This window comes from Pan paniscus, chromosome 3 (genome assembly GCF_029289425.2).
Source record: "Pan paniscus chromosome 3, NHGRI_mPanPan1-v2.0_pri, whole genome shotgun sequence".
Taxonomy (NCBI): Eukaryota; Metazoa; Chordata; class Mammalia; order Primates; family Hominidae; genus Pan; species Pan paniscus.
The window spans coordinates 20,478,918-20,503,988 of NC_073252.2; the positions used below are offsets into that span (position 1 = coordinate 20,478,918).

At 40.1% G+C, this 25,071-nt stretch overlaps 1 protein-coding gene across 4 annotated transcripts in view; it reads left to right on the forward strand.

Annotated features, from left to right (window-relative positions):
- The first annotated feature begins 11,846 nt into the window (after positions 1 to 11,846).
- Positions 11,847 to 25,071, forward strand: part of SLIT2 (slit guidance ligand 2) — a 379,008-nt gene continuing 365,783 nt past the window's right edge. For 2 of the 4 annotated variants that reach the window (XM_003826819.6, XM_063603740.1), the window contains exon 1: positions 11,847 to 23,477. In XM_003826819.6, the coding sequence (XP_003826867.4) occupies positions 23,299 to 23,477 (179 nt within the window). In that variant the 5' untranslated portion in view covers positions 11,847 to 23,298. The remainder of the gene's footprint in view (positions 23,478 to 25,071) is intronic. The other 2 variants (XM_003826821.6, XM_063603741.1) reach the window with 1 other exon arrangement.

The window sequence follows — 25,071 nt, forward strand, 5'->3', positions numbered from 1 at the left end:
CTTCAAGTTCAATCTTGGTTAATGAATGTATACATGACTTGAAACACTTAAGTTTTTGGTTAAAGAAGCAAAAAAGATCCCTTTTGAAGGAAAGTAAATATAATTCACAAATTATTTCCAATAAAATATAAAAATAATTCACAAATAATTGTTAATACTCAAAAAGATTGAATAAATATCATTCAATAAATAACACTGGGCCAGGCATGGTGGCTCACGCCTGTAATCCCAGCACTTTGGGAGGCCAAGGCGGGAGGATCACGAGGTCAGGAGATCAAGACCATCCTGGCTAACATGGTGAAACCTTGTCTCTACTACAAATACAAAAAAATTAGCTGGGCATGCTGGCGGGCACCTGTGGTCCCAACTATTTGGGAGGCTGAGGTAGTAGGATCGCTTGAACCTGGGAAGCGAAGGTTGCAGTGAGCTGAGATCGCACCACTGCACTCCAGCCTGGGTGACAAAGCGAGACTTCATCTCAAAAAAATAAAATAAAATAAAAAATAAAAATAACATTCAATTAAGATAAATAAATGCCAATATATTAATGCCAATCTAGAAAATAATATTAAATGTTAACATTAACTGACCATAGCAATGCTTTTTATGACACTGAGAGAATAGTATTTACAGAAAAGAATGAGATTATTTCAAAATTTGCTGCCAGCATAACTGACCATGTGAAATGGATGAAAAAATAGCTATTTAAATGATTACTATCTGGCATGGACAAATAAAAAGATTACTAGTTTAAAGAGTAATATAGTTTTACAATTATGCATAAGTATAAAGTAAATACTATTTATTTCAACTTGTTTGTAACAAGGACAAAAGCTATATTGAACAACTAATATTTCTTATATTCATTGTAAGTATTGTTCAACTCCCCGAAGAAAATAATAAAGTATATTTTATTAGTTTTATACCTGTTGTGAAAAGTACACGTTCTGGCTTAAGAACTAAAAAACAATTTTCAATTTTCAGCATTGATTTCAGGTATTTTATGGCCATGATAGTAATGTTAACATGTTTGATAATTAAAAATGTATATAAGGGGCCAGGCGCGGTGGCTCATGCCTGTAATCCCAGCACTTTGGGAGGCCAAGGTGGGCGGATCACCTGAGGTAGGGAGTTCAAGACCAGCCTGACCAACTGGGAGAAACCCCATCTCTACTAAAAATACAAAAAATTAACCGGGCGTAGTGGTGCATGCCTGTAATCCCAGCTACTCGGGAGGCTGAGGCAGGAGAATTGCTTGAACACAGAAGGCGGAGGTTGCGGTGAGCCGAGATCGCACTACTGCACTCCAGCCTGGGCAACAAAAGCAAAACTCCGCCTCAAAAAAAAAAAAAAAAAAAGTGTATAAGTTAAGAACTGTGCCAAAAAGCTTGGTATACTGATGGCAAATAGAATTTGTCACTAGAAGGCATGGAAAAGTTTACCAATAACAATGATATTCTTTAGAAAAAATTAGAGATTGCACACAATTTTGTGTGGGTTTTTTTGTTTTTGCTTTGTTTTTCTGGGATCTGCCCAAAGATGGAACAAAAAATTTGAAAAAGCAAATTGAAAATATTAACTTCGTAGAAACTTACAGGTGAAACACATAGCAGGAACGATATTGCAACAAAATATAGTGACATTGGAACAAGGAAACAAATATGTTTTTTAGGACAACAGAGGAGAAAAAGACTACAGATAGCGATTTCTACACAGACTGTCTTCTGGCCATTTTTTCATAGTCTTATTGAGATAATTTTACATACCATAAAATTCATCCATTTAAAATGATCAGTTTAATCAGTTTAATGGTTTTTAGTATATTCACAGACTTGTGCAACCATTGCATAATCTATTTTTCTCATACTTTTTTTTTTTTTTTTTTTTTGAGATGGAGTTTCACTCTTGTTGCCCAGGCTGGAGTGCAACTGTACAATCTTGTCTTACCACAACCTCCATCCCCCCGGGTTCAAGCGATTTTCCTGCCTTAGCCTCCCGAGTAGATGGGATTACAGGCATGCGCCACCACACCCGGCTCATTTTTTGTATTTTTAGTAGAGATGGGGTTTCTCCATACTGGTCAGGCTGGTCTCAAACTCTTGACCTCAGGTGATCCACCTGCCTCGGCCTCCCAAATTGCTGGGATTACAGGCATGAGCCACTGCACCCAGCCTCTCATACATTTTAATAACAGATTCACTGAAATATAATTATATACCATAAAATTCATCTTTTAAAGTGTACAATTCAGTAATTTTTAGTATACTCAGAGTTGTGCAACTACGTCCACTACCTAATTCCAGAATAATTCTTCACTCCAAAAGAAAAAAATTCCTTGCCAATTAGCAGCCACCCCTCATTCCTCCCTTCTCCCCTGCCCATCAATCCCCCATCCTCAACCCAACTCCTAGAAAATCACTGATCTACATTCTGTCTCTGTGGATTTACCTATTCTGGACATTTAAATGGAAATGTGGTCTTTTAGGTCTGCCTTCTTTCACTAAACACAATGTTTTCCAGTTACATCTACGTTTAGCATATATCAGAGCTTCATTTTATTTGTGACTAGTAATATTTTAATGTATGGATACACTACATTTATTATCTGTTCAATAGCTGCTGGACATTTGGGTATTTTCTGTTTTTTGGCTATTATTAATAATGCTATTATTAACGTATATTTTCTATTCTCTTGCATATGTACCTGGGGTGGAATCAATAGGTCATATTGTAATTCTACTTTTAGCATTTAGGGGAACTGCCAAATAATTTTCCAAAGCAATGGCATCATTTTACATTTTCGGAAGCAATATATGAGGATTACAATTTTTCCGTATCTTTCCTAACACTTGTTACTGTCTGCCTTTTTGATTATAGTCATCTTACTGTGCATGAAGTGGTATGTTATTATAGTTTCGATTTGCATTTTACTAATAACTAATGATGTTGAGCATCTTTTCATGTACTTACTAGCCATTAGTGTATCTTCTTTGGAAAAATGTCTATTCCAGTCCTATCCTCCTCTTGAATTAATTTTGGGGAATAGGGTCTCACTTTGTCACTAAGGCTGAAGTACAGTGGATTAGAGCTCAACGTAACCTCAAACTCCTGGGCTCAAGTGAACTTCCCCACTCAGCCTCCAGTGTAGCTAGAACTGTGGGTGCACTCCACCACCATGCCCGGCTAATTAATTTTTTTTTTGTTTTGGTAAAGATGGGTCTCACTATGTTGTCCAGGCTCCTCTCCAACTCCTGGTCTCAAGCGATCCTCTTGCCTTGGCTTCTGAAAGTGCTGAGATTACAGGTGTGAACCACCATACCTGGCCTGGCTTTTTATTGACTTGTATTTCTTGCCATTTTAAGATCAAAATATAATCTTGATGGAATCAAAATTTGATAAAATTGAACAAATACTGCTCTCTCTTTGTTTTTTTAAATATACAACATTTTAAAATTTGAAAGAACAGCATGAGTAAGAGTTACATTTATATGTCACTTTTAAAAGATGGTAAAATTACCATAGAAATGACAGCAATTCATACATAAAATTAAAACATTTTGAATATTTTTTATGATCTTGTAATTTATCAGTGGGATGATTTGATCATATTTGAACATGATATATAAAAATCCACAGTTCATTTTTGAACTTAAGCATTGAACTACAAAATTTGTTCACAATTCCGGTTACTACTGCCTCCGCAGAGCAACATTTTTTCAAGTTAAAATGTATACAAAAACACCAATCTGAACATTATAAGCTAACTGAATTTGGCATTACTCTCATTAGAACACTAACTGTGTGAAAAATCTTGACTGTAATATCAACATGATTATTTAAGGTAAAATTTATTTTCTGGCTAAATATGAATTATATATTTTTATAACTAATCTAAACACTTCTAGCCCATAAAAAAAAACACTCAACTATAAGCCATAGTAACTACTGCAGTTATTTTTGATATTTTTCCAACTTTCAATCAAATGAAAACAGTCTTTTATACATATTTATCAATTTTGTTGTATTAATGTCAAGGCCAAGGTATAAGAATATAGCATATTTAATAGTTTGTTAACTTGATAATTTAATTTTTAATAGTTTACTTATTTATATATATTAATGTATTCAATAGTTTGTTAACTGTATAATTTAAAAATGTTTATTTGTTCTCTTGTCCTAGGCAGGCCTGGTCATGCCTGTTGTTAAGAATCTGTGAATGCCTTATGATGGTGTATTTGTTATGATTACACAACATGAATTAGTGAAAGAATGATAAATATGAGTCTCTTCTAATCCTGGAAGGCTCCAAATACCCGTAACTATGTTGAGAAGAAGAGACAAGGATGTGAGGAGATAAAATGATACAGCTAATATAAAAGTATATCTGGAAAAGAAGTGCAGGAATCTATCACTATATGTTTCCCACTGAATCAAATAGATTAAAAGCCCTAGAATATTATTTTACATCTACAGAAAATATAAGCCGGAAATTATAAATGTCTGAGACTTTGAGAGACTTAAAATGGTCCTTCCTTCTCTTCTGTTTATAAGCATGGGGCACAAAAAGCTACACAGCCTGTAATGATGATGCACTTTTATTTAATACCCACTGCAGACGTCACAAACAGGGGAGAGCCAAAGACCATGGGAAAAAATCAATGGATTTGAGGTGCCTCTGCTACAGAGCAAGATCAGGACCTAATCAAGGAACGTTCCTATCCCATTCTCATCTCCCAGGGTAGAGGGTCCTCACCACCTTTACCTGGTGAGATTTCAGAACTGTTGTGAATCACATTGGTGTCTGCCATGTCTATTCTATGATTCTCTTCATATGGAAGTGTTTAATGAATGCAGTCATTCTAATCCTGTTCTACTGCTGTATATTTGGGGAGCATGAAAAACTCATCTTTTAAGCTCATGCTTGACTAGAGCAAAACAAATCATAATCAGATTTTATGTGGAGTGTACTCCATTATCACAGCTGGAAAGCCTGAGCTTTGAGCTTAATGCCATAGCAAAACAGAACTTTTGGACTGACTTCTTTGGGGAGAGGCTGAGTATATTTTGCCTGTGGGAGATATGGTGAGTTGAATATTTGATTATCTGAAGGGTGGTAGAAAGTGATAGTCCCAAATGCTGTCCACCAACTATTTCCAGCTTTCATCCTCCTGGGCACATGGTAGAACTAGCCCTCTTGTCCCATCTGAAGTGGAGTGGCCCATGTGATCAGATTTGGCCAGTGGGTTATGATGAAAGGAATGCCACTTCCAGGATGGAGTTTTACATTGCTGTGTGAGACTCCATGATAACAAACAATGTTTAAGGTAGTGGCTGCTTCATCAACCTTAGGTCGAGAGAACCTTGAGTTAGAGCTTCAGCCAACCACCAATGGACAGATAGATGAGGCAAATAACTGTTGTTGCTATAAGCCATAAAGAGATTAAAGTTATTTATTACTATATTATAATGTAGACTCTTCTGATTGCTATAATGACACCAAACATCAGCTTCGTTAATAAAAATGAAACGTTTCTCCAAATGAAATGAATATTAGAGACATTTACTTAATTGTTAACCTGGCCAAGAAACATTTTGAATTGTGACTATTAGGTCAAATTATTTTTGAACTTAATTTGTTGGCCCTATGATGAGATTGAGATTCAGAACCATGTGATACCTTGCCCTGTGAAAAGCAGATGAACTCTTAAATTTGAGATATTTTACCCCATCTGCAGTATTTACAGTTACTGCAGGTGGCACAATGATTTTGGAATAATGAAAGCTAATGTAGCTAATTTCTTCCCAGGATACTTGGCAGTTTCTCTCAATCTTTTGGTTGCTTTCTCAAAACAGCTGGAACTTAATTCTAACAATACAGAGAGACAACATTGTCCTGCAGCTTTTAATTGCCAATTATGGAGGTTTCAATTTATGAATCTATCTTTTATGTGATTATAATAGAGTTTAAAAAGAAGGTTTTTAAACGCTATCAGGATTACTTCTTCACATTCCTTATCTAAGTTGTGAAGGTTAATAGGTTTTAATCTATAGCTGTAAACAATAATGAATATCTATATATAACCACTGAAGAAAGGTAAATATCTATACTGTCATATCTTTGCAGATCTAAATAATATTAGATTAAGTTTATAGAACTATCATTTATAGATAATTCTGTTAAGTTTGAATTATAAAGCAGATAATTACATGAAAAATACATCACTATAAAATAAACATATTGACTAGGCAAAAAGCATAAATATCAAAATATCAACTATCTTTCACATATCAGAAATATATATGACACATATATAGATAAATATACATATATATGTGTGTATATATCCACATACACCAGATGTACTTATCAGATATGAGCATATACATAAAATCCTCAAATTGACATTTTCTTAAATAAAAGCAATGGTATACATTCCTGAGCACAAAATAATGTTTTAAGGATTATTTTTACAACAGACTCTTGACTTATATTTAGATTTGATTGATTGCTGGTCTTAGTTAATCAAATTATTTCACAGTCTCTATTTTCCCATAAGAGGGAAAAGCAAGCAGTATTTATTCACTTAACTGGTTCTGGAGTAAAGTGTTCATATTTGGTTCCTGCTGTCTTCCACAGTTAAATAATGTATTATACTAAAAAAAAACTTTTAACTAGTCCTGGAGTAAAAGGTTTTTGTTTTGTTCCTGCCGTACTTCTAAAGTTAAATCATGTATTATATTAAAAGAAAATAAGTTTTAAATAGAGTTTTATTGAACTCTTTTGTTATGAATGGCATATTGGTTCGTATATTTTCTCCCATGACTTATTTCTGTCTTGCTCCATGGACTCCAAAAATGGAAGAAGAAATTAGATATTTGTCTCTATATATTGATTACCAAAATTTACAGATGCTGATACTAAGGTGCTCAGGAATTTCAGGGCTGGGAAATACCCTGTTTACTTAAAGAACCCTACTTAAACCAACTGGAAATTCAGTGCCCTTAACTACCACATTATAGCCCCTTCTAGACGTTAACATTGTTTGTTTTTCCCTTTTTTATTTTGAAATCATTATTGATCCACAGGAATTTTCAAAGGTAATACAAAGATATCCTGAGTGTGCTTCACCCAGTTTTCCCCAATGGTTACTTAGTGTCAGTCCCCACAGCCCCTCAGTCTTCTACAAGGAACACACTCTCTTGGATAGAGGTCCTCAAACTTGGCTTCACATTAGATTATATAGGGAGCTTTAACAATATTGATGCCCAGAACATACCCTGGATCAATATACCTTCAGTTTATGATTGTTAATTTTATGCGTCAACTTGACTGGGCCATGAGGTGCCTAGACATTTGGTCAAACATTATTCTGGGTGTGTCTGTGAAGGTGTTTTTAGATTAACTTAAAATTTGAGTTGACAGACTAAGTAAAATAGATTGTTATCCCTGAGTGGGTAGGCCTCACCCAATCAGCTGAAATTCTATTTTTGAATAGAAAAAAAAAAAAAAGGCTGACTTACCTGAATAAGTGGAAATTCCTTCTGCCTCACTTTAGGCTGGAACATGTTTCCTCCTGCCTTCAGGCTCACACCGAAACATCGCCTCTTCCTGGATCTGTAGCCTGCTAGCTTCTGGACTGAAACTACACCCCATCAGTTCTCCAGAGTCTCTAGATTGCTGACTGCAGATCTTGGTACTTGTCAGCCCTCATAAAATCTTTCTCTGCACATATATATAGTATACAGATACTATATATAGTAAATATTAATTATAATCTTAGGGTATAAATATTAATTATATTTTATAATGGTATAATTGTGATATTATATAAATATATATTATAATCTGTACAATAATAATTTAATGATAATTATTGATGTAATATTAATAAAATGTTATATATTACATATATTTTTCCATTGGTTCTCTTGCTCTAGAGGACCCTGATACAGGATGGAATATCGACATCACTACTTTTTGAACTTTCACACCATTTCAATGTGCAACAAAGGTTGAAATGCTATGCTAGTACATTTAAGGAAATTTACAATTGCTGCCCCAAATTGTATGTGTGTGTGAGATTGTGTGTGTGTGTGTGTGTATGTGTGTTTTCTTCCCTGTTCCACCATAGGCAAACACTTATTTCTCTACTTATTTAATCCTGCGGTTTATGAGTTTCAGTTACCCATGAGTAAGTGTTGTTATCCTTTCAAAGGCTTTGACAAGGATTGTGGTAAATATAGTTCTCATCTACTTTTATGGTCTGGTTCCTTACATTTCTCCATACTGTCACCGCTCATAGCTATATAGACATTTTAGACTCTAACATAAATTTGGGGGAAACAAAAGGCTTGATTTTGGTGACTAATTTTAAAATGCATGTGAAATAACTTTTTCTATAGTGCAAAGAGGGATTGTCCAAGCAGTCAGACTGTCTGCAGGATGCTTCCATTAGTTAGCACAAAAGGCTAAGTTTCTATAACAAAGACACATCAACACACAGCAGCTTGAGTATAACACATTATCTTCTTTCTCTCATATAAAGTTCCATGTGGGCATTCCAGCTCATGTAGATGGTTTTGCTGCACCCAGACCTTCTAGGATCCATGGTTCTTCTCTTACATTATTTCATTATCCATTAGAGCATTTTCATTATCTGCCTGAACAAAGCTGCATGGGTTCCACCTGGTAGGAAGGGGAAAAGATCAGGAAGCAGGCATGGCCATCACCCTAAGGCATAGCCCGTAAATGGCATAGCCACTGTCAGGAACTGAGTGGCTGCACCTAACTGAGGGAGTCTGTGCTATGTAGTCTATCTGTTCACCCAACAAGAGGCAGAAAAGAATTTTGGTGGGAAGTAATCAGACTTTGACACTACCATCTACTGAAAATTCCTGGTTTCTAAGCCACCTCCATTGTACCAGGAGGGAAGAGGGGTGTTTAACTTTTACTGAATTACTAGTTTTCTTCTCTTAAACTCCCTTAATGTTTTATTTTTGATTATTTAGATCCTGTCTTATTTCCACAAATAATTCAGAAATGTGTGTGAAAATTTATAAAGTGAAATCGGATAGAAAAAATGAGTTAAGAAATAGCAAAAATTTATTAGGAAACTTTATTAGAAAAATAAAGTTAAGACTGTCATATGGTTAGCATGCAGAAATGTGAATTTTTACACAATACCTAATAATATGTCCAAAATTTAGCTTTGTGATTCCTAGCACTAAAAGAAAATAGAGAAACAATAGCATTTATAAGATTCAACAGAACCATAATATAAAATTTACCTATAGATAACATTTAGTGAGAGCTTTTTAGGTGCTGTGTACCACTCTAAGCAACTTACTTATATTAACTCATTTAAACATCACAACAATCCCGTAAAATAGGTACTGTTATGGTCCCATTATTAGAGATATGAAAATTGAGGCCGATTTAAGTCACTGCCTCAATAACTTGGATTCAGACTTAGGCAAATCAACTGCAAAGTCAGTGCCTTTAACTACTATACTATAGCCTATTATAGACATTAATATTATTTGGTTTTACCTTTTTTATTTTGAAATCATTATTGACCCACAGAAATGTTCAAAGGTAGTACAAAGAGATCCTGGGTGTGCTTCACCCAGTTTTCCCCAATGGTTACTTAATTATAATACAGTATCAAAACCCATATGGTATAATATCAAAAGATACCAACACATTCAGTACTATGTGCATCTATAGTTTTATGCCAAACAAAACACGGAACTATTCCATTACCACAAAGATCTGCCTTGTGCTCTCCCTACATAGTCAAATCTGCACTTTTTCCCCTACCCGTCCCAACACTTGATAAGAATCAGTTTGTTCTCCACCTCTGCAGTTTTGTCATTTTGAGACAGTTATTTAAATGGAACCATAGAATATGTAGCTTTATGAGACCCCAGCTTTTTTGCTCAGCACAGTGTGTTTTTAGATTCATCCATCTTGCTGTGTTTATCAATATGTTGTTCCTTTTTATTGCTGAGTAATATGCCATGGTGTAGATGTACCACAACTTGTTTAACTTTTCACCTGTTGTAAGCCATTTTATCTGCTTGCAGTTTGAGCTATTACAAATAAAGCTGCTATAAAAATGTGTGTACAGACTTTTGCATTGACATAAATTCTCATTTTTTGGGACAAATATACAAGAATGAGATTACTGGAATGTATAGTCAGTGTATATTTAGTGTTATTATTTAATGAACATGCCAAACTATTTTTTCATACTGGCTATACCACTTTAAATTTCCATGAGCAATGTATACATCCAGTTTTTACACACCCTTGCCAAACTTTTTATTGCCACTATTTTTTAATTTTAGATGTTCTACTAGGTGTGTAGTAATATCTTGTAATGGACTAGCATTGCTTTTGTGTATTCAAGCCTGTTTGGAAATTGTTCAAACTATTATAGAAATTAGGAGACTTGAATAGCCTTTTTGATGTTGCCTATAACTACTTCTGTTACTTAATGTAGGTCCTTAACTTGTATGAATCTCAGCTTTCTCTACTGAAATGTAGGAATAATAATTACTGCCTTATATCCTTATTCCAATGAAGACGAAATTATAAAATATATATGAAAGTGTCATTAAACATTGCTCTTTTGCAACATGAAACCAATGTTTTGATTCAGATAATTTTTTTTTTGAGACAGAGTTTTGCTGTGTGACCCAGTCTGGAGTACAGTGGTACAGTCAGTGCTCATTGCGGCCTTGACCTTCCGGGCTCAAGCAATCCTCCTACTTCAGCCTCCAGAGGAGCTGGAACTACAGGTATGCACCACCATGCTCAACAAATTTTTTGTTTGTTTGTTTTTTGGTAGAGATGGGATCTCACCATGTTGCCCAGGATTTATTTTTAAGGATCTAGGAATTTAGGGATTTTCCCTCTTCTTTTTCTTTTTAGTAGTTCCCACTATCTTTCCTCAACTAAGCATTTGCGTATGTTTTGCTTTGCCTGAAGTGAGAACTCCCAAATCATTAAAGGCATTTTACTCTTTGTTATTATCAACATTTGAATAAAGAAAGCATCTAAAATATTTTGCTTCTTTGTTCCATATAGGGGCAATAAAACCATAGACTCTCATAGCTTGAACGACATTAGCAATTATATAGAGCATCCTCATTATTTCATAGATCAAGAGCCAAACATTCCGCTAGTGTAAATGACCTGCCCAAGTCCCCCAGCTAATTGAGAATGTTTATAGGAATAACCTCCAGTTGTGAGGAGTCCTAGGTAAAGATACATTCTCACTGAAAGCTGTTGGTCCATCTATAAAATTCCTCCTCCCCCACATGACTGAACCACAGCTTGCTTTCTTGTTTATTTCTTTGTGCATATGTCTCCTTGAGGTCTCACAGCATGCTTCTGGTTCCCATACTCTCACTCATAATGGCCAATATCCTTTTTCCCTTCTGGAAATCCTTCCTGTGCCCTGTGAAGAGTTCTTCTCTCATATATACACCCTCATACACTCCTCACATTCTTCCCCATCAGTCTTATCCCCTTCCTCCAATTACTGCCACCTTCATATCTCAATCTTCCCACTTCTCTATACATAGCTCCCCTCTCTGGATCTTCCTTACCCCTCCCTCACAGCTCATAACTCAAAACCCATACTTATTAATCCTTAAGGACTTTTCCTTCCCCATCCCACAGTATCTGTGTAGCAATCTTTAGCCCTCCACAGGGTTTAGGGATAACGCCTTTTAGTTTGTCTTGTTCTGATTTCAATTATGTTTTACCCTTAAAGTGTACAAATTTAGGTGCTTGGTTGTTTATCTTTTTAATTTTAAAATAATTTTAAATTCACAAGAAGTCGCAAAGAAATGTACAGGGAGGTCCCATGCACTCATCACTTAGCTTTCTCTGATGTTAACATCCTGCACAACAAGCGTACAATATCCAAACCAGAATACTGATACTGGTACAATCCACAGAGTTAATTCAGATATTACTAGTTTACATGAATTCATTTGCGTGGTGTGTGTGTGTGTGTGTGTGTGTGTAGCTCTGTGCAATTTCATCACATGTGTAGTTTCATGTAACCACCACCACAATCAAGATATTTATCTGTATCATCCCACAAGGCTCCCTCATGATACCCACTTTCAGTCACACCTACTCTCCTCAATGCATGTCCCTAGCCTTTTTCAAACACTAATCTATTTCTGCCTCTGTAATATTGCATATGCGTTTTAAAGTGTCAAGTTTTCTTCATGGATGGACCTTTTTTATCATTATGTAATATTCCTTTCTGTAGCTACCTTCCTTCTTTTTTCTTTTTCTTTTTCTTTTTTTTGAGACAGAATCTCACTCTGTCACCCAGGTTGAAGTGCAGTGGTGCAATCTCAGCTCACCTCCTGAGTTCAAGCGATTCTCCTACCTCAGCCTCTCAAGTAGCTAGGACTATAGGCCTGTGCCACCACATCTGGCTAGCTTTTGTATTCTTTTTATTTTAGTAGAGATGGGGTTTCACCATGTTGACTAGGCTGGTCTCGAACTCCTGACCTCAAGTGATCCACCCACCTTGGCCTCCAACCTGCCTTCTTTTAATTAATGTTTTTATGGTTTATATTCTTCATCCTTTTACTTTCTACTTACCTATATTGTATTTTCAGTGAGCTTCTTAAAGCCAGTATAGAGTTGGGTCATGGCTCTTAATCTCTGCCAATCTATTTTTTTAATTGTTGCGCTTAGATCACTTACGTTTAATGTAAAAATGTGTATGTTAAGGCTTAAGTTTGCCATTAATTATTTGTTTTCTACTTTTCTCTGTGGTTTCCATTCTCTGTTTAAATTTATCTGGCCGTGTGAGAGTTATTTGAACATCTTTTAGAATTCCATTTTGATTTATCTCTAGTGTCTTTCAGTGCATCTCTTTGTAAAAGTTCTTTTAGTTGTTGTTCTAAGCATACATCGTATATATGTAACTTATCACAGTCTAATAATGTTGATATTCTGCCAGACTGAGTGAAATGTGGACACTTGACTTCCCTTTCCACCCCTTGACTCTCATCTGTTTAAAATTGTCTTCAATATCTTTTCTACATACATTAAGAACCACAAAGATGCTGTTATTATTTTTGCTTCAACCATCAAACATAATTTAGAAAGCACAAGAGAAGGAAAATATATTGTATTTACTCATATATTTACGCTATCTATTCTTTTCCCTCCTGATGTTCCAAGATTCCTTATTTTATCATTTCCTTTTGTCTTAGAGAACTTCCTTTAGCCATTTTCTTAGGATAGTTCTGGTAAGACAAATTATCTTAGATTTTTTTTTTAAATCAGACAATGACTTGATATCCTCTTCCAACATCCAATTGGCATCAGTTGAACATCACCTGATTGTTTTTTCTCATTCAGGTTGTGAATTTTCTAGGTTCTTGGTACAACGAGTGATTTTTCTATTATATCTTGGACATTTTGGTTACTATGTTAGGAGACTTCTGCTCCTATTTAAACCTTCTATTTTTGATTGTACTCACCATTTTTAGGTTTAGCATGTAGGCTGTGGCCTACTTCTGTGGGCTTTAATTCCAATGACAGTTTAGTTTTGGAATTAAGTGACCAATGGCAGTCTAGTTTGGAATTGCTATCCCGGTTCTGCTGGGGCCCCTGCTCGATTTCTATTGGTGCTGCCTGCGGGGTCAGAAGAAATATCCTGGGTTATCTTCTGCCAGAGGGTAGGGGAGGGGCAGTGGAGAGCTATAAGAGCTGGGCCTAGGTCTCTTTATGACACTGAATGGAAGGCAGGGAGACACTGGGCTGGGACTAAGGGAACTCTGAAGCGGCTATTTATGATAGATCTCAAACAGCTGGTCTCTTACATATGGAGACGGTGTTGGGCTCCTCACCAGGTCTCTCCTGGGTTTGCCCGCTCCTAGCACTATGTGAGATAGAAAGAAAACTCAGGGAACTCATTTTATACTCATAAGCTCCCTACTCAGTATTTCTTCTTCTCAGCTATTTGAGTCCTATTATCATTGTGTTCTGAATTACTTCCAGGGCATTCAGTCACAGAAGGATGGAGCACGGAAACATGAGCTATGGCATCTTGTTCCAGAACTGAGCTTTCCAAGTGCATTTACTAATTTACGTATTTTAGTCTTGGCAATTACTTTGAGGTAGATAATACACAATCTTTTATTTTCCACATATGACAGTTTAGGAAAGAAAAATTAAAATTAATAAGATCCTTGCAATGTCACCAAGGAAGGCAATATATATAAGTGAATCACATACACAGCTGTACAAATGTGTGCCCATATATAGGCAAAAAAAAAAAGATAGTTATGACTGTGATCCTGAACAGACTTACAGCTATATTATCTACTTTAATCACAAAATAAAGCAATTTGGAATGAATGAAAAAGCTTTTAAAAGTTACTGTAATTTATACACTTTTTTCAAATGTCATTATAAATCACATTTCATTTTTCATCATTTTTCATGGCATTGCTGGGGAATCTACTTAGAAACATTTTTCAGTTGTGTTATTTTATAATTACAATAAAGAAAACACAGCTTTATGAATTGATTCTTCTTACAAAACAAGATATCCCTTGTTAACAAGATGCAAAGTAATTGTATTTACTAAAAAGTTAAACTTTGTGTATATTTGGAGATTCTTCTTCATATAACGGTATTTCTTAAATTCTCAGACATTTTAGAATTTCCATGTTTTGGTGGGAAATATTCCTTTGGTTTTATGTAACTAAGGAGAGCGTATATCAAATCTTGAAAGAGAAATGAAATAATCCTATTAACATGGAAAGAAAGGGATAAAAAGAGTTGGCTGAAGTCAGATTATATTCACTGCAGTGATTCTTGACTAAATGTATACATTTTTCGCATTCACTATCTTCAATTTAAAATAATAATCATAATGCAAATAGAAATGTTGATACTTTATTTTACAGTTTGTTTAATTCATTCGCATACACTGTTTTCATTTTATTACCAAACATTTCCTTTGATTCACGAACTACTGAGCATTCCAGTGCTCTGGTCCATGGTTTCCTGGGTTTAGATTCTAGCTCTACCCTATCCTAGCTGGATGCCTTTAGCAGGTTACTTAACTTCAACCCTTCTGTCCCTCAACTTTCTCATCTCAAAAGTAGTGCAGTTTTCAAGGAAGATTAAATGAGAAAATAAAGGAAAACACTCAGGATAATGCCTGCACACAATAAATAATAAATGTTACTTATTGTTATCATCTCCATTTTATACATGAGGACCATCTGGTTCAACCGATAAGCATAGCTCACATGCAAGAAATGGATATGCAGCATATCTTGTACTAATTTATTTTGTATTAAAATGAAATGGATTTAAATTTTCTTTAAATGCTTTTGCAGAATTACACGTCAGAACTGAAGAAATAGGGAGAACTGATAGATAATACTGAGGAAGACCTTTACTGCTTGTCACAGAGCAGCCACTTTGGAGCTCAGAACTCTTATCTTTACAGCATCCCTTTGAATATTAACATAACCCCTTAGCAAACTATGACCTCGTACATTGATAATCACATCTTTGGACAAAGGCAGAGATCTACGAAATACAGGCAGCAGGCCAAATTGGACCCATTGCATGTTTTTGAATAGTTAGAAAGCTAAAAATGGCTTATAAAATACGAAAGTTTGCAATCCATTTGAAACACTTACTTTGAAACCTAATTAAATAAAATGTTATCCTTCTCCTCCAAATTCCATAGTTCTCATTAGTAGACATGTCTGACCCCAAAATTATAAACAATTGTTATGTTTTTAATTACATCAGTAAGACACTTGTGGAAATGTGTTTTCTCTCTTTAATAGATTATGCAGGTACATAATGGTCTTGATTTTTTTGCCTATTGGCCTATGAAGCCTAAAGTGCTTACTTACTAGCTGGTTCTTGACAGAAAAAGTTTTCCACCTCTTGTACTAAGATACTAATGAGACTCTTTGTATGAGAAAATGGCTTTTTGGCCATCAGGGAGGCATTTACTTTGAACTATATTTTTCCAATAGTGGTTATGAACTGCCTCTGTTAATCAGAGTTGATTTTTATCTACAATATATAATATTTAGCTTTGGGATTTGAAAATATTTATTTTGAGTTTCTATTAGACTAGAGTACATTTCTTTGTAATTTTAGCTTGATACTATGACCTTATAGGAGGAAGGTCAACCTTTTGCAATCTAGCAGAAGAAGCCTGCAGGAGGTGTGAGAGGTTCCTTTCCTTTCCTTCCAAGTAACCCAGAAAGATTTTTCTTTTCTTCTGTGAAAATCCAGAATGCACATTATTAGACTTCGTAGAGTCAAAAGATTAGGACATTCAAAATCATTTACAACTGTATTTCCTTCTCCTCAATGGTTAAAGGGAATCGACAATTTAAAAATTGGAAACTGATAAAACTATTAAAATTTTTACCGTGTATTTTTGTTTGCGTGTTTTGATATTAATGTATTTTTAACCTGCATCGAGTATTAACTATCTTTTGCTTTACTTTTCCCACTATCATTTTTCTATTATCAGCATATTCTCTTTTGTTCTTGCTGGAGTATCTTACACATTTAATATTCAAATGTCACTTTAAACCACTGCAATCTTTCCTCCCCCAATACATCTTTGTCTTCATTTTATATAGAACAAGTCTTTGCATGGTGTACTCAAATCATAGAATTTGAAAGGTAGGGTATTACAATGTTTGTGAAACAGAGTTTGGGATTGAACTGGAATTCTAGTGCCTACTTTGCTGCTTGCTAGCTGCATGAACACGGCCAACTGAATGAATTCCTGTAAACCTCAATTTTCTTCACTATAAATCAAGGATAAAAATAGTATCCAAGTCAGAGGATTGCTGTGAAAATTAAAGAAGCTAAGATATATAAGGTGACCAGCCCAGTGTTTGGAACACAGACACTGCTTAATAAATATATTATTACTAATAACAGAAGGATGGATTTATGGTTCAACTGGTCTAATCCCAACAATGTATAAAGGAGGAAACTAAGGCGAGAGCTAAGCGGCATATCCAAAGCTACCCAAGCACTCCCACTTATCAGCAGATCAAGGTTTAGAACTTCTCCTTTTAATTTCACTGCATAATCAACAAGCAGTTATTCTGGCAGCGGGAAACCAACTTTACCTCTTCAAAGATTAGTTTATATTATGTGACACACATAGCACAAAACTAATTATATCTATCACCACTCTTTTGTTCATGGGATACTGTAGGTCTGAGCAGGGCTTGATTATTGTAAGTTGATTTGTTCTTCTTGTAAAGTATCACCCTCAGCCCAGCCCTTCCCAGGACTCAATACAAGAAGTTATTGGATCATAGTAATAACTAAAGGAATATGTTATCTATTCTCATAATACAAATATAATATTTTAGAAAATTTCAGATATTAAAAGTAATAATGAAATACCCTTTATTTAATAAGCACCTAACTCTATGCCAGGCCCTGTGCTGTTAGATTGAAAAATAATATCTTAATTTTCACAATAATCATGAGAAATAGGAATCAATGCATCCATACAAAAGTGGTATTAAACTGGAAAAAATCCCTATAAATATAACAGATTTTTTAAAGGGTTGAGACATATTCGGGCAGGTTGCTGATGTGATAACTAGGAAGCCCTTTCCACTTCTGAAGGCCATTTCCTTGGAAAATAAAACTAAAGTCTTATTGCCTCTGCGGAGCTGTACATCAAAATATTTTGGTGCCCCCTAGAGGTAATCAGTAATGTGCAATTGTCAACCCCCAGGAATGAGAAGCTGAAGACAATTCAGCAGCTGTTATCTATTATTCTTTGCTGCTTCATTCTCCGTACCAATGTGTCACAGATACAAACACAGAGCAGCTCTTGAGTAATGGATCTCAAATTTTAGTGAACATCAAAATCTCCTGGAGGGCTTGTGAGAACACAGCCTTCTGGCTTCTGTTCCCAGATTTTCTGATTTTGTGGGTTTGAGTTAGGGCCTGAGAAGTTGTATCTCCAACTACAGTCCTGGTGATTATGATGCTGTTGGTCCAGGGACCACATGCTGAGAACCACTCACCTAGAGAATCATCTCAAAGTCAAAGCTATGTCCAGAAGCAGGTCAGGTTTCAGCATCCTTGAAGTGCTGGTGCTGAGGACTCTAGCTCTTTACTGCTCCCTGTAGATGCCCTTAAGGAGTGTGTGCAGAGACATGACCATCTCCTGTATGAGGGTGATCATTCCTGAGGATCTATAGATTCCTTGATCCCCACGAGTTCCAGTGGATCTACAGATACAGTTGGGTGAAGAAGAATCAATTGAGAATTGAGATCAGAGAACTTAGGTTCTGGTTCTAGCTCTGCCATTTAATAAGCTGCGACTTGCATGAAGACCAACATCCTCTACTGTAAGGAGTGAAATAGCAACCATCACTGTGGATGTAACTCTATCAAATAGCTTGGAATTTAGTAGGCTTGAAACAAATTTTGGTTAAATCGTAATTTCCATTATATTAGGGTTCCATGTCTACGTTTCCAATACAAAGATATTGTGAGAAATATCAGATAATTAAAATGAAAGAAATATCAAATAATTAAAATGAACACATTGCAACAATGGAAAATAGTAACATGAAGGCAGTTAAATTCAAGGAATTAAGTTTCATGAATTTGATCAATGCAATTACTGTTACCTACCTTTGTTTAAAAACACAGAGAACTATAATTTTTACTCTTCTTTATCTCTTTTTCATAAATTCTCTTTTCTTCCTCCCTTTTCCCATATAACCCAACTTCACAACCTTTTTATTTCAAAAAAATGCAAAGTTTATTAGACATTTAATAACCTACACATTATTCTGATGCTTTTTATTTCTTTGCTGCATAGGTGATTGTCTACATTGTTTCCAAATTATTGTAGGAACTGGATTTTTTTTTTTTTTTTTTTTTTTGCAAGATAATAGGAGACTCGGATATTGGCTATAGTGGATTCCACTTCTGCTTAATCCAGGTCAGGATTTATGGAGACCTCATGTGGTGACAAGAGGCACCACAGAAGGCTTTCTTCAGGCTGGGTTTAACAGTCAAAGAGAAACTCAGAAATTCATATGGGAGCAAAATAATCCATAAAGAATTAAGACCTAGAAGTTAATGTTACTGAAGCCTGCAAGGCCTTCAATAAACATCCTGCAGTAATACTAATGGGATAATACAGTAATATGTTAAAGGACAGGAGACCTGGTTGTTTATGTATGTATAAAATTCCCCTTATCAACTAAAAAGTTAATAACACAAAAAATAATAAGATATGACTCTCAAGAATTAATTACAGTCTTTTTTCTGAATGAAATCCACTGAACATAGCTTCTTATTTAAATTGGCATCAAATTTTAAAAAGATGTTTCTGTAGGCATGTTGCTATGTATGTTAGTTTCTCCTTGGTTTTACACAAAACAGAAAGTGATCAGAGATAGAATCAAACTTGAACTTATGTCTGTGAATTTCACTTATGCAACAATATCAATAATATTATTTATAAATATTTGGAATGCAGGATATGTTCTTAGAATTAAAATGGAACAACAATTCTATGTGGTGCACAAAGTTGAACACAAACACCTCTTGTTGCTGACAAGATATTAAAGTTGTGAAATTAAATAAATTAATGTACCAGTAACCATATTTAACCACATAATTTACTGGTACACACTAAGGAAAATTCACTGAGGGTTGGGGGAGCTCCTTCCTCAATGACAGGTACTTGTTCTTTATCTCATTTTCCTTACAAGAAAATGTGACAAGGGCTTCTTTTTTCTCCTCCTCAAGGAAGTTACATAACAGACCTTTAAGCTAAAATCTAGAAGGACAAATGAGTTAATAAATGTCAAATGTTTTTGAAGGTTTTAAAAGAATAGAGCAATATAAATCTGTGGCATTAAAATGAGTAATCCTAAGAGTTCCAATTCAGTTATCAGATGGTACCCTGCCTTTGGGTATGTCCTCGAAAAGGCTTACGTTTTCCAAGGCAGGCAAAATGAGTTAAGTAGGGGTAGCCATTATGAAAGGACATCTTAGAAAATGTTAACCAGGAAAAACGTTAATGAGGATATTCCAGAGATTTTAGGTTGAGCATACTCTTGAGTTGAAGAAATCGGTTACTTATGAGGAAACCTATTATGTGGCAGGCATAGATGCTGGAAATACAAAGAGTTGGACAGGTCTTGCTTTCAAGGAAGCTTCTAATAATTATACAAATAACTACTACAATATGAGGCTGGTTATAGGCGGGGACTTGCACAAATTCCAGGGAAAGCTTCTTAACGTGGAAATGGGAGGAAGAACAATAAGATGATGCATATTAAATCCAAGAGAAGGAGCAGAGTCATTTAGATGTCATTTCAAACTTACAGTGACATTGGCTCTTGCTGGGGGGGAAAGGGGGGCGAGAGAGGCAGCCGTTGCCAGACATACGTCACACTAAAGAGACAAGATGAAACAAGGAAATTCTCTTTCAAAACATAGCGGGGAAAAAAATATCCAGAACTGCCCTGAAATAAAGAAAACCTTCTGGTATAATGTGCGTTGCTAGGGATTTATTTTTTCCCCTCCTTTCTCTCATAAGAGAGTAAAAAATCACACAGATACATTCAAGCCCTTAAGAGTTTTGTGAGAGTATTGAATACCCAAGACATCAACTGACCACGGTGTGGTTCAGTGTGTGTCTACAAAGGAAGGGTTAAACGGAAGGGGGTGGCTTGGAGATAGAAAGGCAAGCATGAAGGTTGGAAAATGCTGTTTTCCAACTTGCAAAAACTGAACTTTTCAGCTCCCCAAAATACACGTGTGTGTCTGTAAGCGCAGGCAGATCTATTTCGGTAGGATTTTTCTTAAATTTAAATCATAATTTCTCTGTTTCTGTCTCTCTGTCTCTTGCTGCGCTGCAAACAGCCAACAGCCCCCTTAAGGATCGCGTGGCAAAAGCTGCAGGAGAGGCACTGGCAGGGCTGTTTATTTATGAGCCGCGTTCAAAGCCGACCTCTCCCCATTCTCCCACTGCAAACGACTATCTCCGAGCCCAGGTCACCTCTGGGGCCAAGGAGTTGGGGGCTGGGGCTCGGTTGGCTCCTTCTTCGGGCAAAGTTTGCCCGCGCGTGGGAGCGAGGGGGCGAGCCAGGGCGCACGGGAACGCGCGCCGCCAGCCGCCGCCTCCGCCCAGCGCTGGCAGCCCCGGCCTCACCTCTCCCCTCTCCCCAGCGAGGTGCGGGCTCCCAGAGCGCAGCCAGGGGGCGGGCCTGGGCCGCGAGGGGCGGGGTCAGGGGGCGGGGGCTCGGGCGGTTATATAAGGCCCGCGCCGGCTCAACTTCGAACTTGGTGTTATTTATTTGGGAAGCGCCCGGACGGCGGAGCTTGGCGGCGGTGGTGGTGGCTGCCGCAGACTGTGGTTAAAAAAAAGAAGGCGGCGGCGGCGGCGGCGGCGGCGGCGGCGGCGGCGGAGGCAGCTGCGAGGCATGGGAGCGCCGAAGCGCCCAGGCGCAGGCCGGAGCTGCCGCGCTTTCTGGGCACGGCGGGAGTGCTGAGCAGAAAGGGGAGCGCCGGGGGCCCGCAGCCGGCTCCGGAGGCACGGGCCGGGTTTTTGTTTGGCTACGCTGAGCGCCAGTCAGCCCCAGCGAACAACTCCAGTTACGACAACAACCCACCTTCCTTCCAGACAAGCGAGACTTGGGCTGCTGCGTCCGTCCTATTGTTTAGACACTTGCCAGGGGCTCCGGAGTCGGCAGAGCCACCGAGTCCCCGCTCTGAGTCGTCGCCCTCCCTCTCCCCCACCTCGCTCCCTGGAGCGGGAGGCCAGGAAAGCAGTGGGAGAGGGGAAGGGGCTAGAAGGAGAAGGACTACTCGGGACTGCGGCCGCCGCGTCAGGTGCAGCGCCAGGAGCCGGGCGGCGTCGCCACGCCGGCAGGGGTACCGCCACTGTGGCCTTGGGGGACGGGATTCAAAGCCTGGGAAAAGTTGCTGCACTTTGAGAAGGAAGAACCACTAGTGGGAGACCGCCGGGGGCCGGCCGTGGGTGGCTCTGCGCCCTCCGGAACCCGGCTCTTGTTTCTTCTACCTTTGCCATCAGGTGTCTGCCGCGGAGCTGCGGCTTATCCGGGAGACGAGCGGGGTTGACACGCGCGCACACACTACTGCCATTCAGCTGCCGCCTGGTTCTGCCTGGAGTAGTGGATCCCACCCGCCCACCTGCCACCGAGCCATTCTCCGGTACGCCCCAGCAGGACGCTGACACCTCCAACCTTGGCCTTTGCCTTTCCACTCCTTCCAGTCTGCCTGGTTTTTAAGTCCGCCCCCAGTCAGTCCCCACTCAGTCTTCGCAGCAGCTCTCATCCTCCACTTGGCCTCTTGGAGTTCCTCGCCGGAGTGCTGACTAGTGGATATTTCTGCCCGGCTGCGGCGGCCCGACTGCCCTTTTGTCTTTTCTGCGTGACCTCGGGGCAGGTCCTGGTGCAGAGCGTCGCCAAGGACGCCGAGCGGGAGGCGGGATTGCCCAGACATCCTTCAGCGAAGTGCATGTGTGTTTGTAAACCATCGTTGGCTGTCGGGAGACCGCGAGGACCGGCCCAGGCTGCGGCGGAGTCGAGGGCGGGGGAGAGGCCGCGGGAGTGAGCAGAGTCCAGAGCCGTGCGCCCCCAGAACTGCGCGTCCGCCCCGTGCACCCCCGCGCGCCATGCCCAGTTGCTCCGCGCGCTCTGCTACGGGCCCGCTGGGCTTCCGCGCCTTCTAGCTTCCGGAGCCCACTTTGATCGGGGCCATAATACCTACTGAGATCCCCTCTTCTGTCTTTTATCTTCGCCACTGGCATCGGATTTGTAGAAGCGTGCGTGGGATCAGAGGACCGCCCTCCCCCCCACAACCGGCCCCTGCATCTTAGCGGCCGTTGGAAGCCCCAGCTCTTTTACCGCCAAGTTCATCCTTGGGAGACAGAAGACGCGTGATCTCCTCTCCGCTGCTCTTGGGGTCTCCTTGCAGCCCTGGCCAGGCGGATTCATCCTCAGGACCTAAAGTTGCCCAAGGAGCTCCTGCTCTGCCAGAGGAGGGTGGAGAGGGCGGTGGGAGGCGTGTGCCTGAGTGGGCTCTACTGCCTTGTTCCATATTATTTTGTGCACATTTTCCCTGGCACTCTGGGTTGCTAGCCCCGTCGGGCACTGGGCCTCAGACACTGCGCGGTTCCCTCGGAGCAGCAAGCTAAAGAAAGCCCCCAGTGCCGCCGAGGAAGGAGGCGGCGGGGAAAGATGCGCGGCGTTGGCTGGCAGATGCTGTCCCTGTCGCTGGGGTTAGTGCTGGCGATCCTGAACAAGGTGGCACCGCAGGCGTGCCCGGCGCAGTGCTCCTGCTCGGGCAGCACAGTGGACTGTCACGGGCTGGCGCTGCGCAGCGTGCCCAGGAATATCCCCCGCAACACCGAGAGACTGTGAGTATGCGCTCTTCGTCTTCCCCTCTCCCCATCCGGGCCTCGCACCCCTGCCTCCACTGGAGGAACCTGTCAGCTCAGGGTCCTGTGCCTGGGGCAGCCCTCGCTAGCTCTCCCCCATGCGCATCCTGGGGTTGAGCTCTCCGGGAGGGCACTGGCCAGGGAAGGGCCACTGTCCAAGGAGGGGCGGGTCCGCTGGCAGCTGCGCTAGTTCTCCCTCCCCTGCTCTCGTCCCGCCACTCGCAGCTCCTTGCGGGCTAGTTCTCTGGGGCTGGGGAGCGGGTAGATAGGGGACAAGTACTGGAGGATGCCCGGGGCAAGTGAGACGCCACTTTGTTCTCCAGACTCCATAAACGGAGTCACCTTGCGATTGCCAGCACTCCAGGTCGGTTTCAGAGTCCAGTCCTCGCTCTTGTCGCAGGCTGGCGCGGAGGGGATAGCAGGGAGACTCAAAAGAGAGAAACTTGCCTTCCCCGATTTTGTGTCACCCTCCTGGGGGCGAAGGTTAGGAAGAAGGGGTCATGGAGTGCCTGGGGGTGCTTCTCACAGGTCGCGGGGAGAAGGGTGCCCCAGGACGGCGACACCTCGCATAGTAGCCTCGCGCAGCCCCCCGCCCCCCACTTCTCCGGGGAGGGGAAGACGGCGTCAGGCCCCTAGGGACTTGTCTCAGCGGGCGACTGCGAGGGAGGACCGTGTCCCATCCGTTAAGCGAAGTTAGCACTGGTTCTCCAGCGCGAACCAGCCCAACCAGGTCTTACCACTGCGGCGACCCGGCGGTGCCCGGCTGCCCCCTCCGGCCCTTCCTGCTGAACCCCTGCGTCCCCATCCACCTTTCTGGCAGTTTCTGCGCCCCTTCACGTGGCAGCAGCTCCCCTGCCTTCCCCTCTTCGCGCTCCGTTGCCCGCAGACGTCCCCGCCTCCCTGTCTTTGCGAGTCTCTAATGAAGAAGTAAATGCAGACCCGGTGTTGACGGCCCACGCGCTCCTGATGAGGCGCTTCCAGAGTTCAGCGAAGTGGAGCATGGAGGCCGTTCTCTTTGTGAACGCCGAGGCCGCCGCCCCGCGCCAGTCCGGCCGCCCTAGGCACGTTCCGCTCTCGCGGTTGCATGTGGGCCGGGAGTAAGCGAAGGGCGCGGGGCTAGGCCGGCAGGGGCCAGCGCGTCTGGACTCGTCCCGCGGCCTCTTTGCCCCCGGGGTGTAAGGGTTTCGGGCCGTGGAGAGGAGGCGCTCTGACCCGCACGTCTCCACCCGCGCAGCCCATTGCACTTCAAGTCGCCCTTCTTATCCAACCCATTTCTCTCGCCCTTAGTTTTAAGGCCCAAGTTGAGCCCCTTTTGCTTTGCAAATGGCTCTTCTACCCCCAGCCTCACTAGGTTACTCTTACTCCTTTCTCACCTCTCCGAGCTGGCCAAATCGGGGCTCTACTAGGGGTGCCTTGTCAGGATTCGATCCACATTTGTGTGGGGTGGTGGGTGGAGATTCGTGTTATATCGAATAGCCCAACAATTTTAGGAACAACTGAATGGTACTCTGCTTAGCATGGAGAAGGGGGTTGAGTAGAAAGGAAGAGAAGCCACGCAGAATTCTGTTTTAGC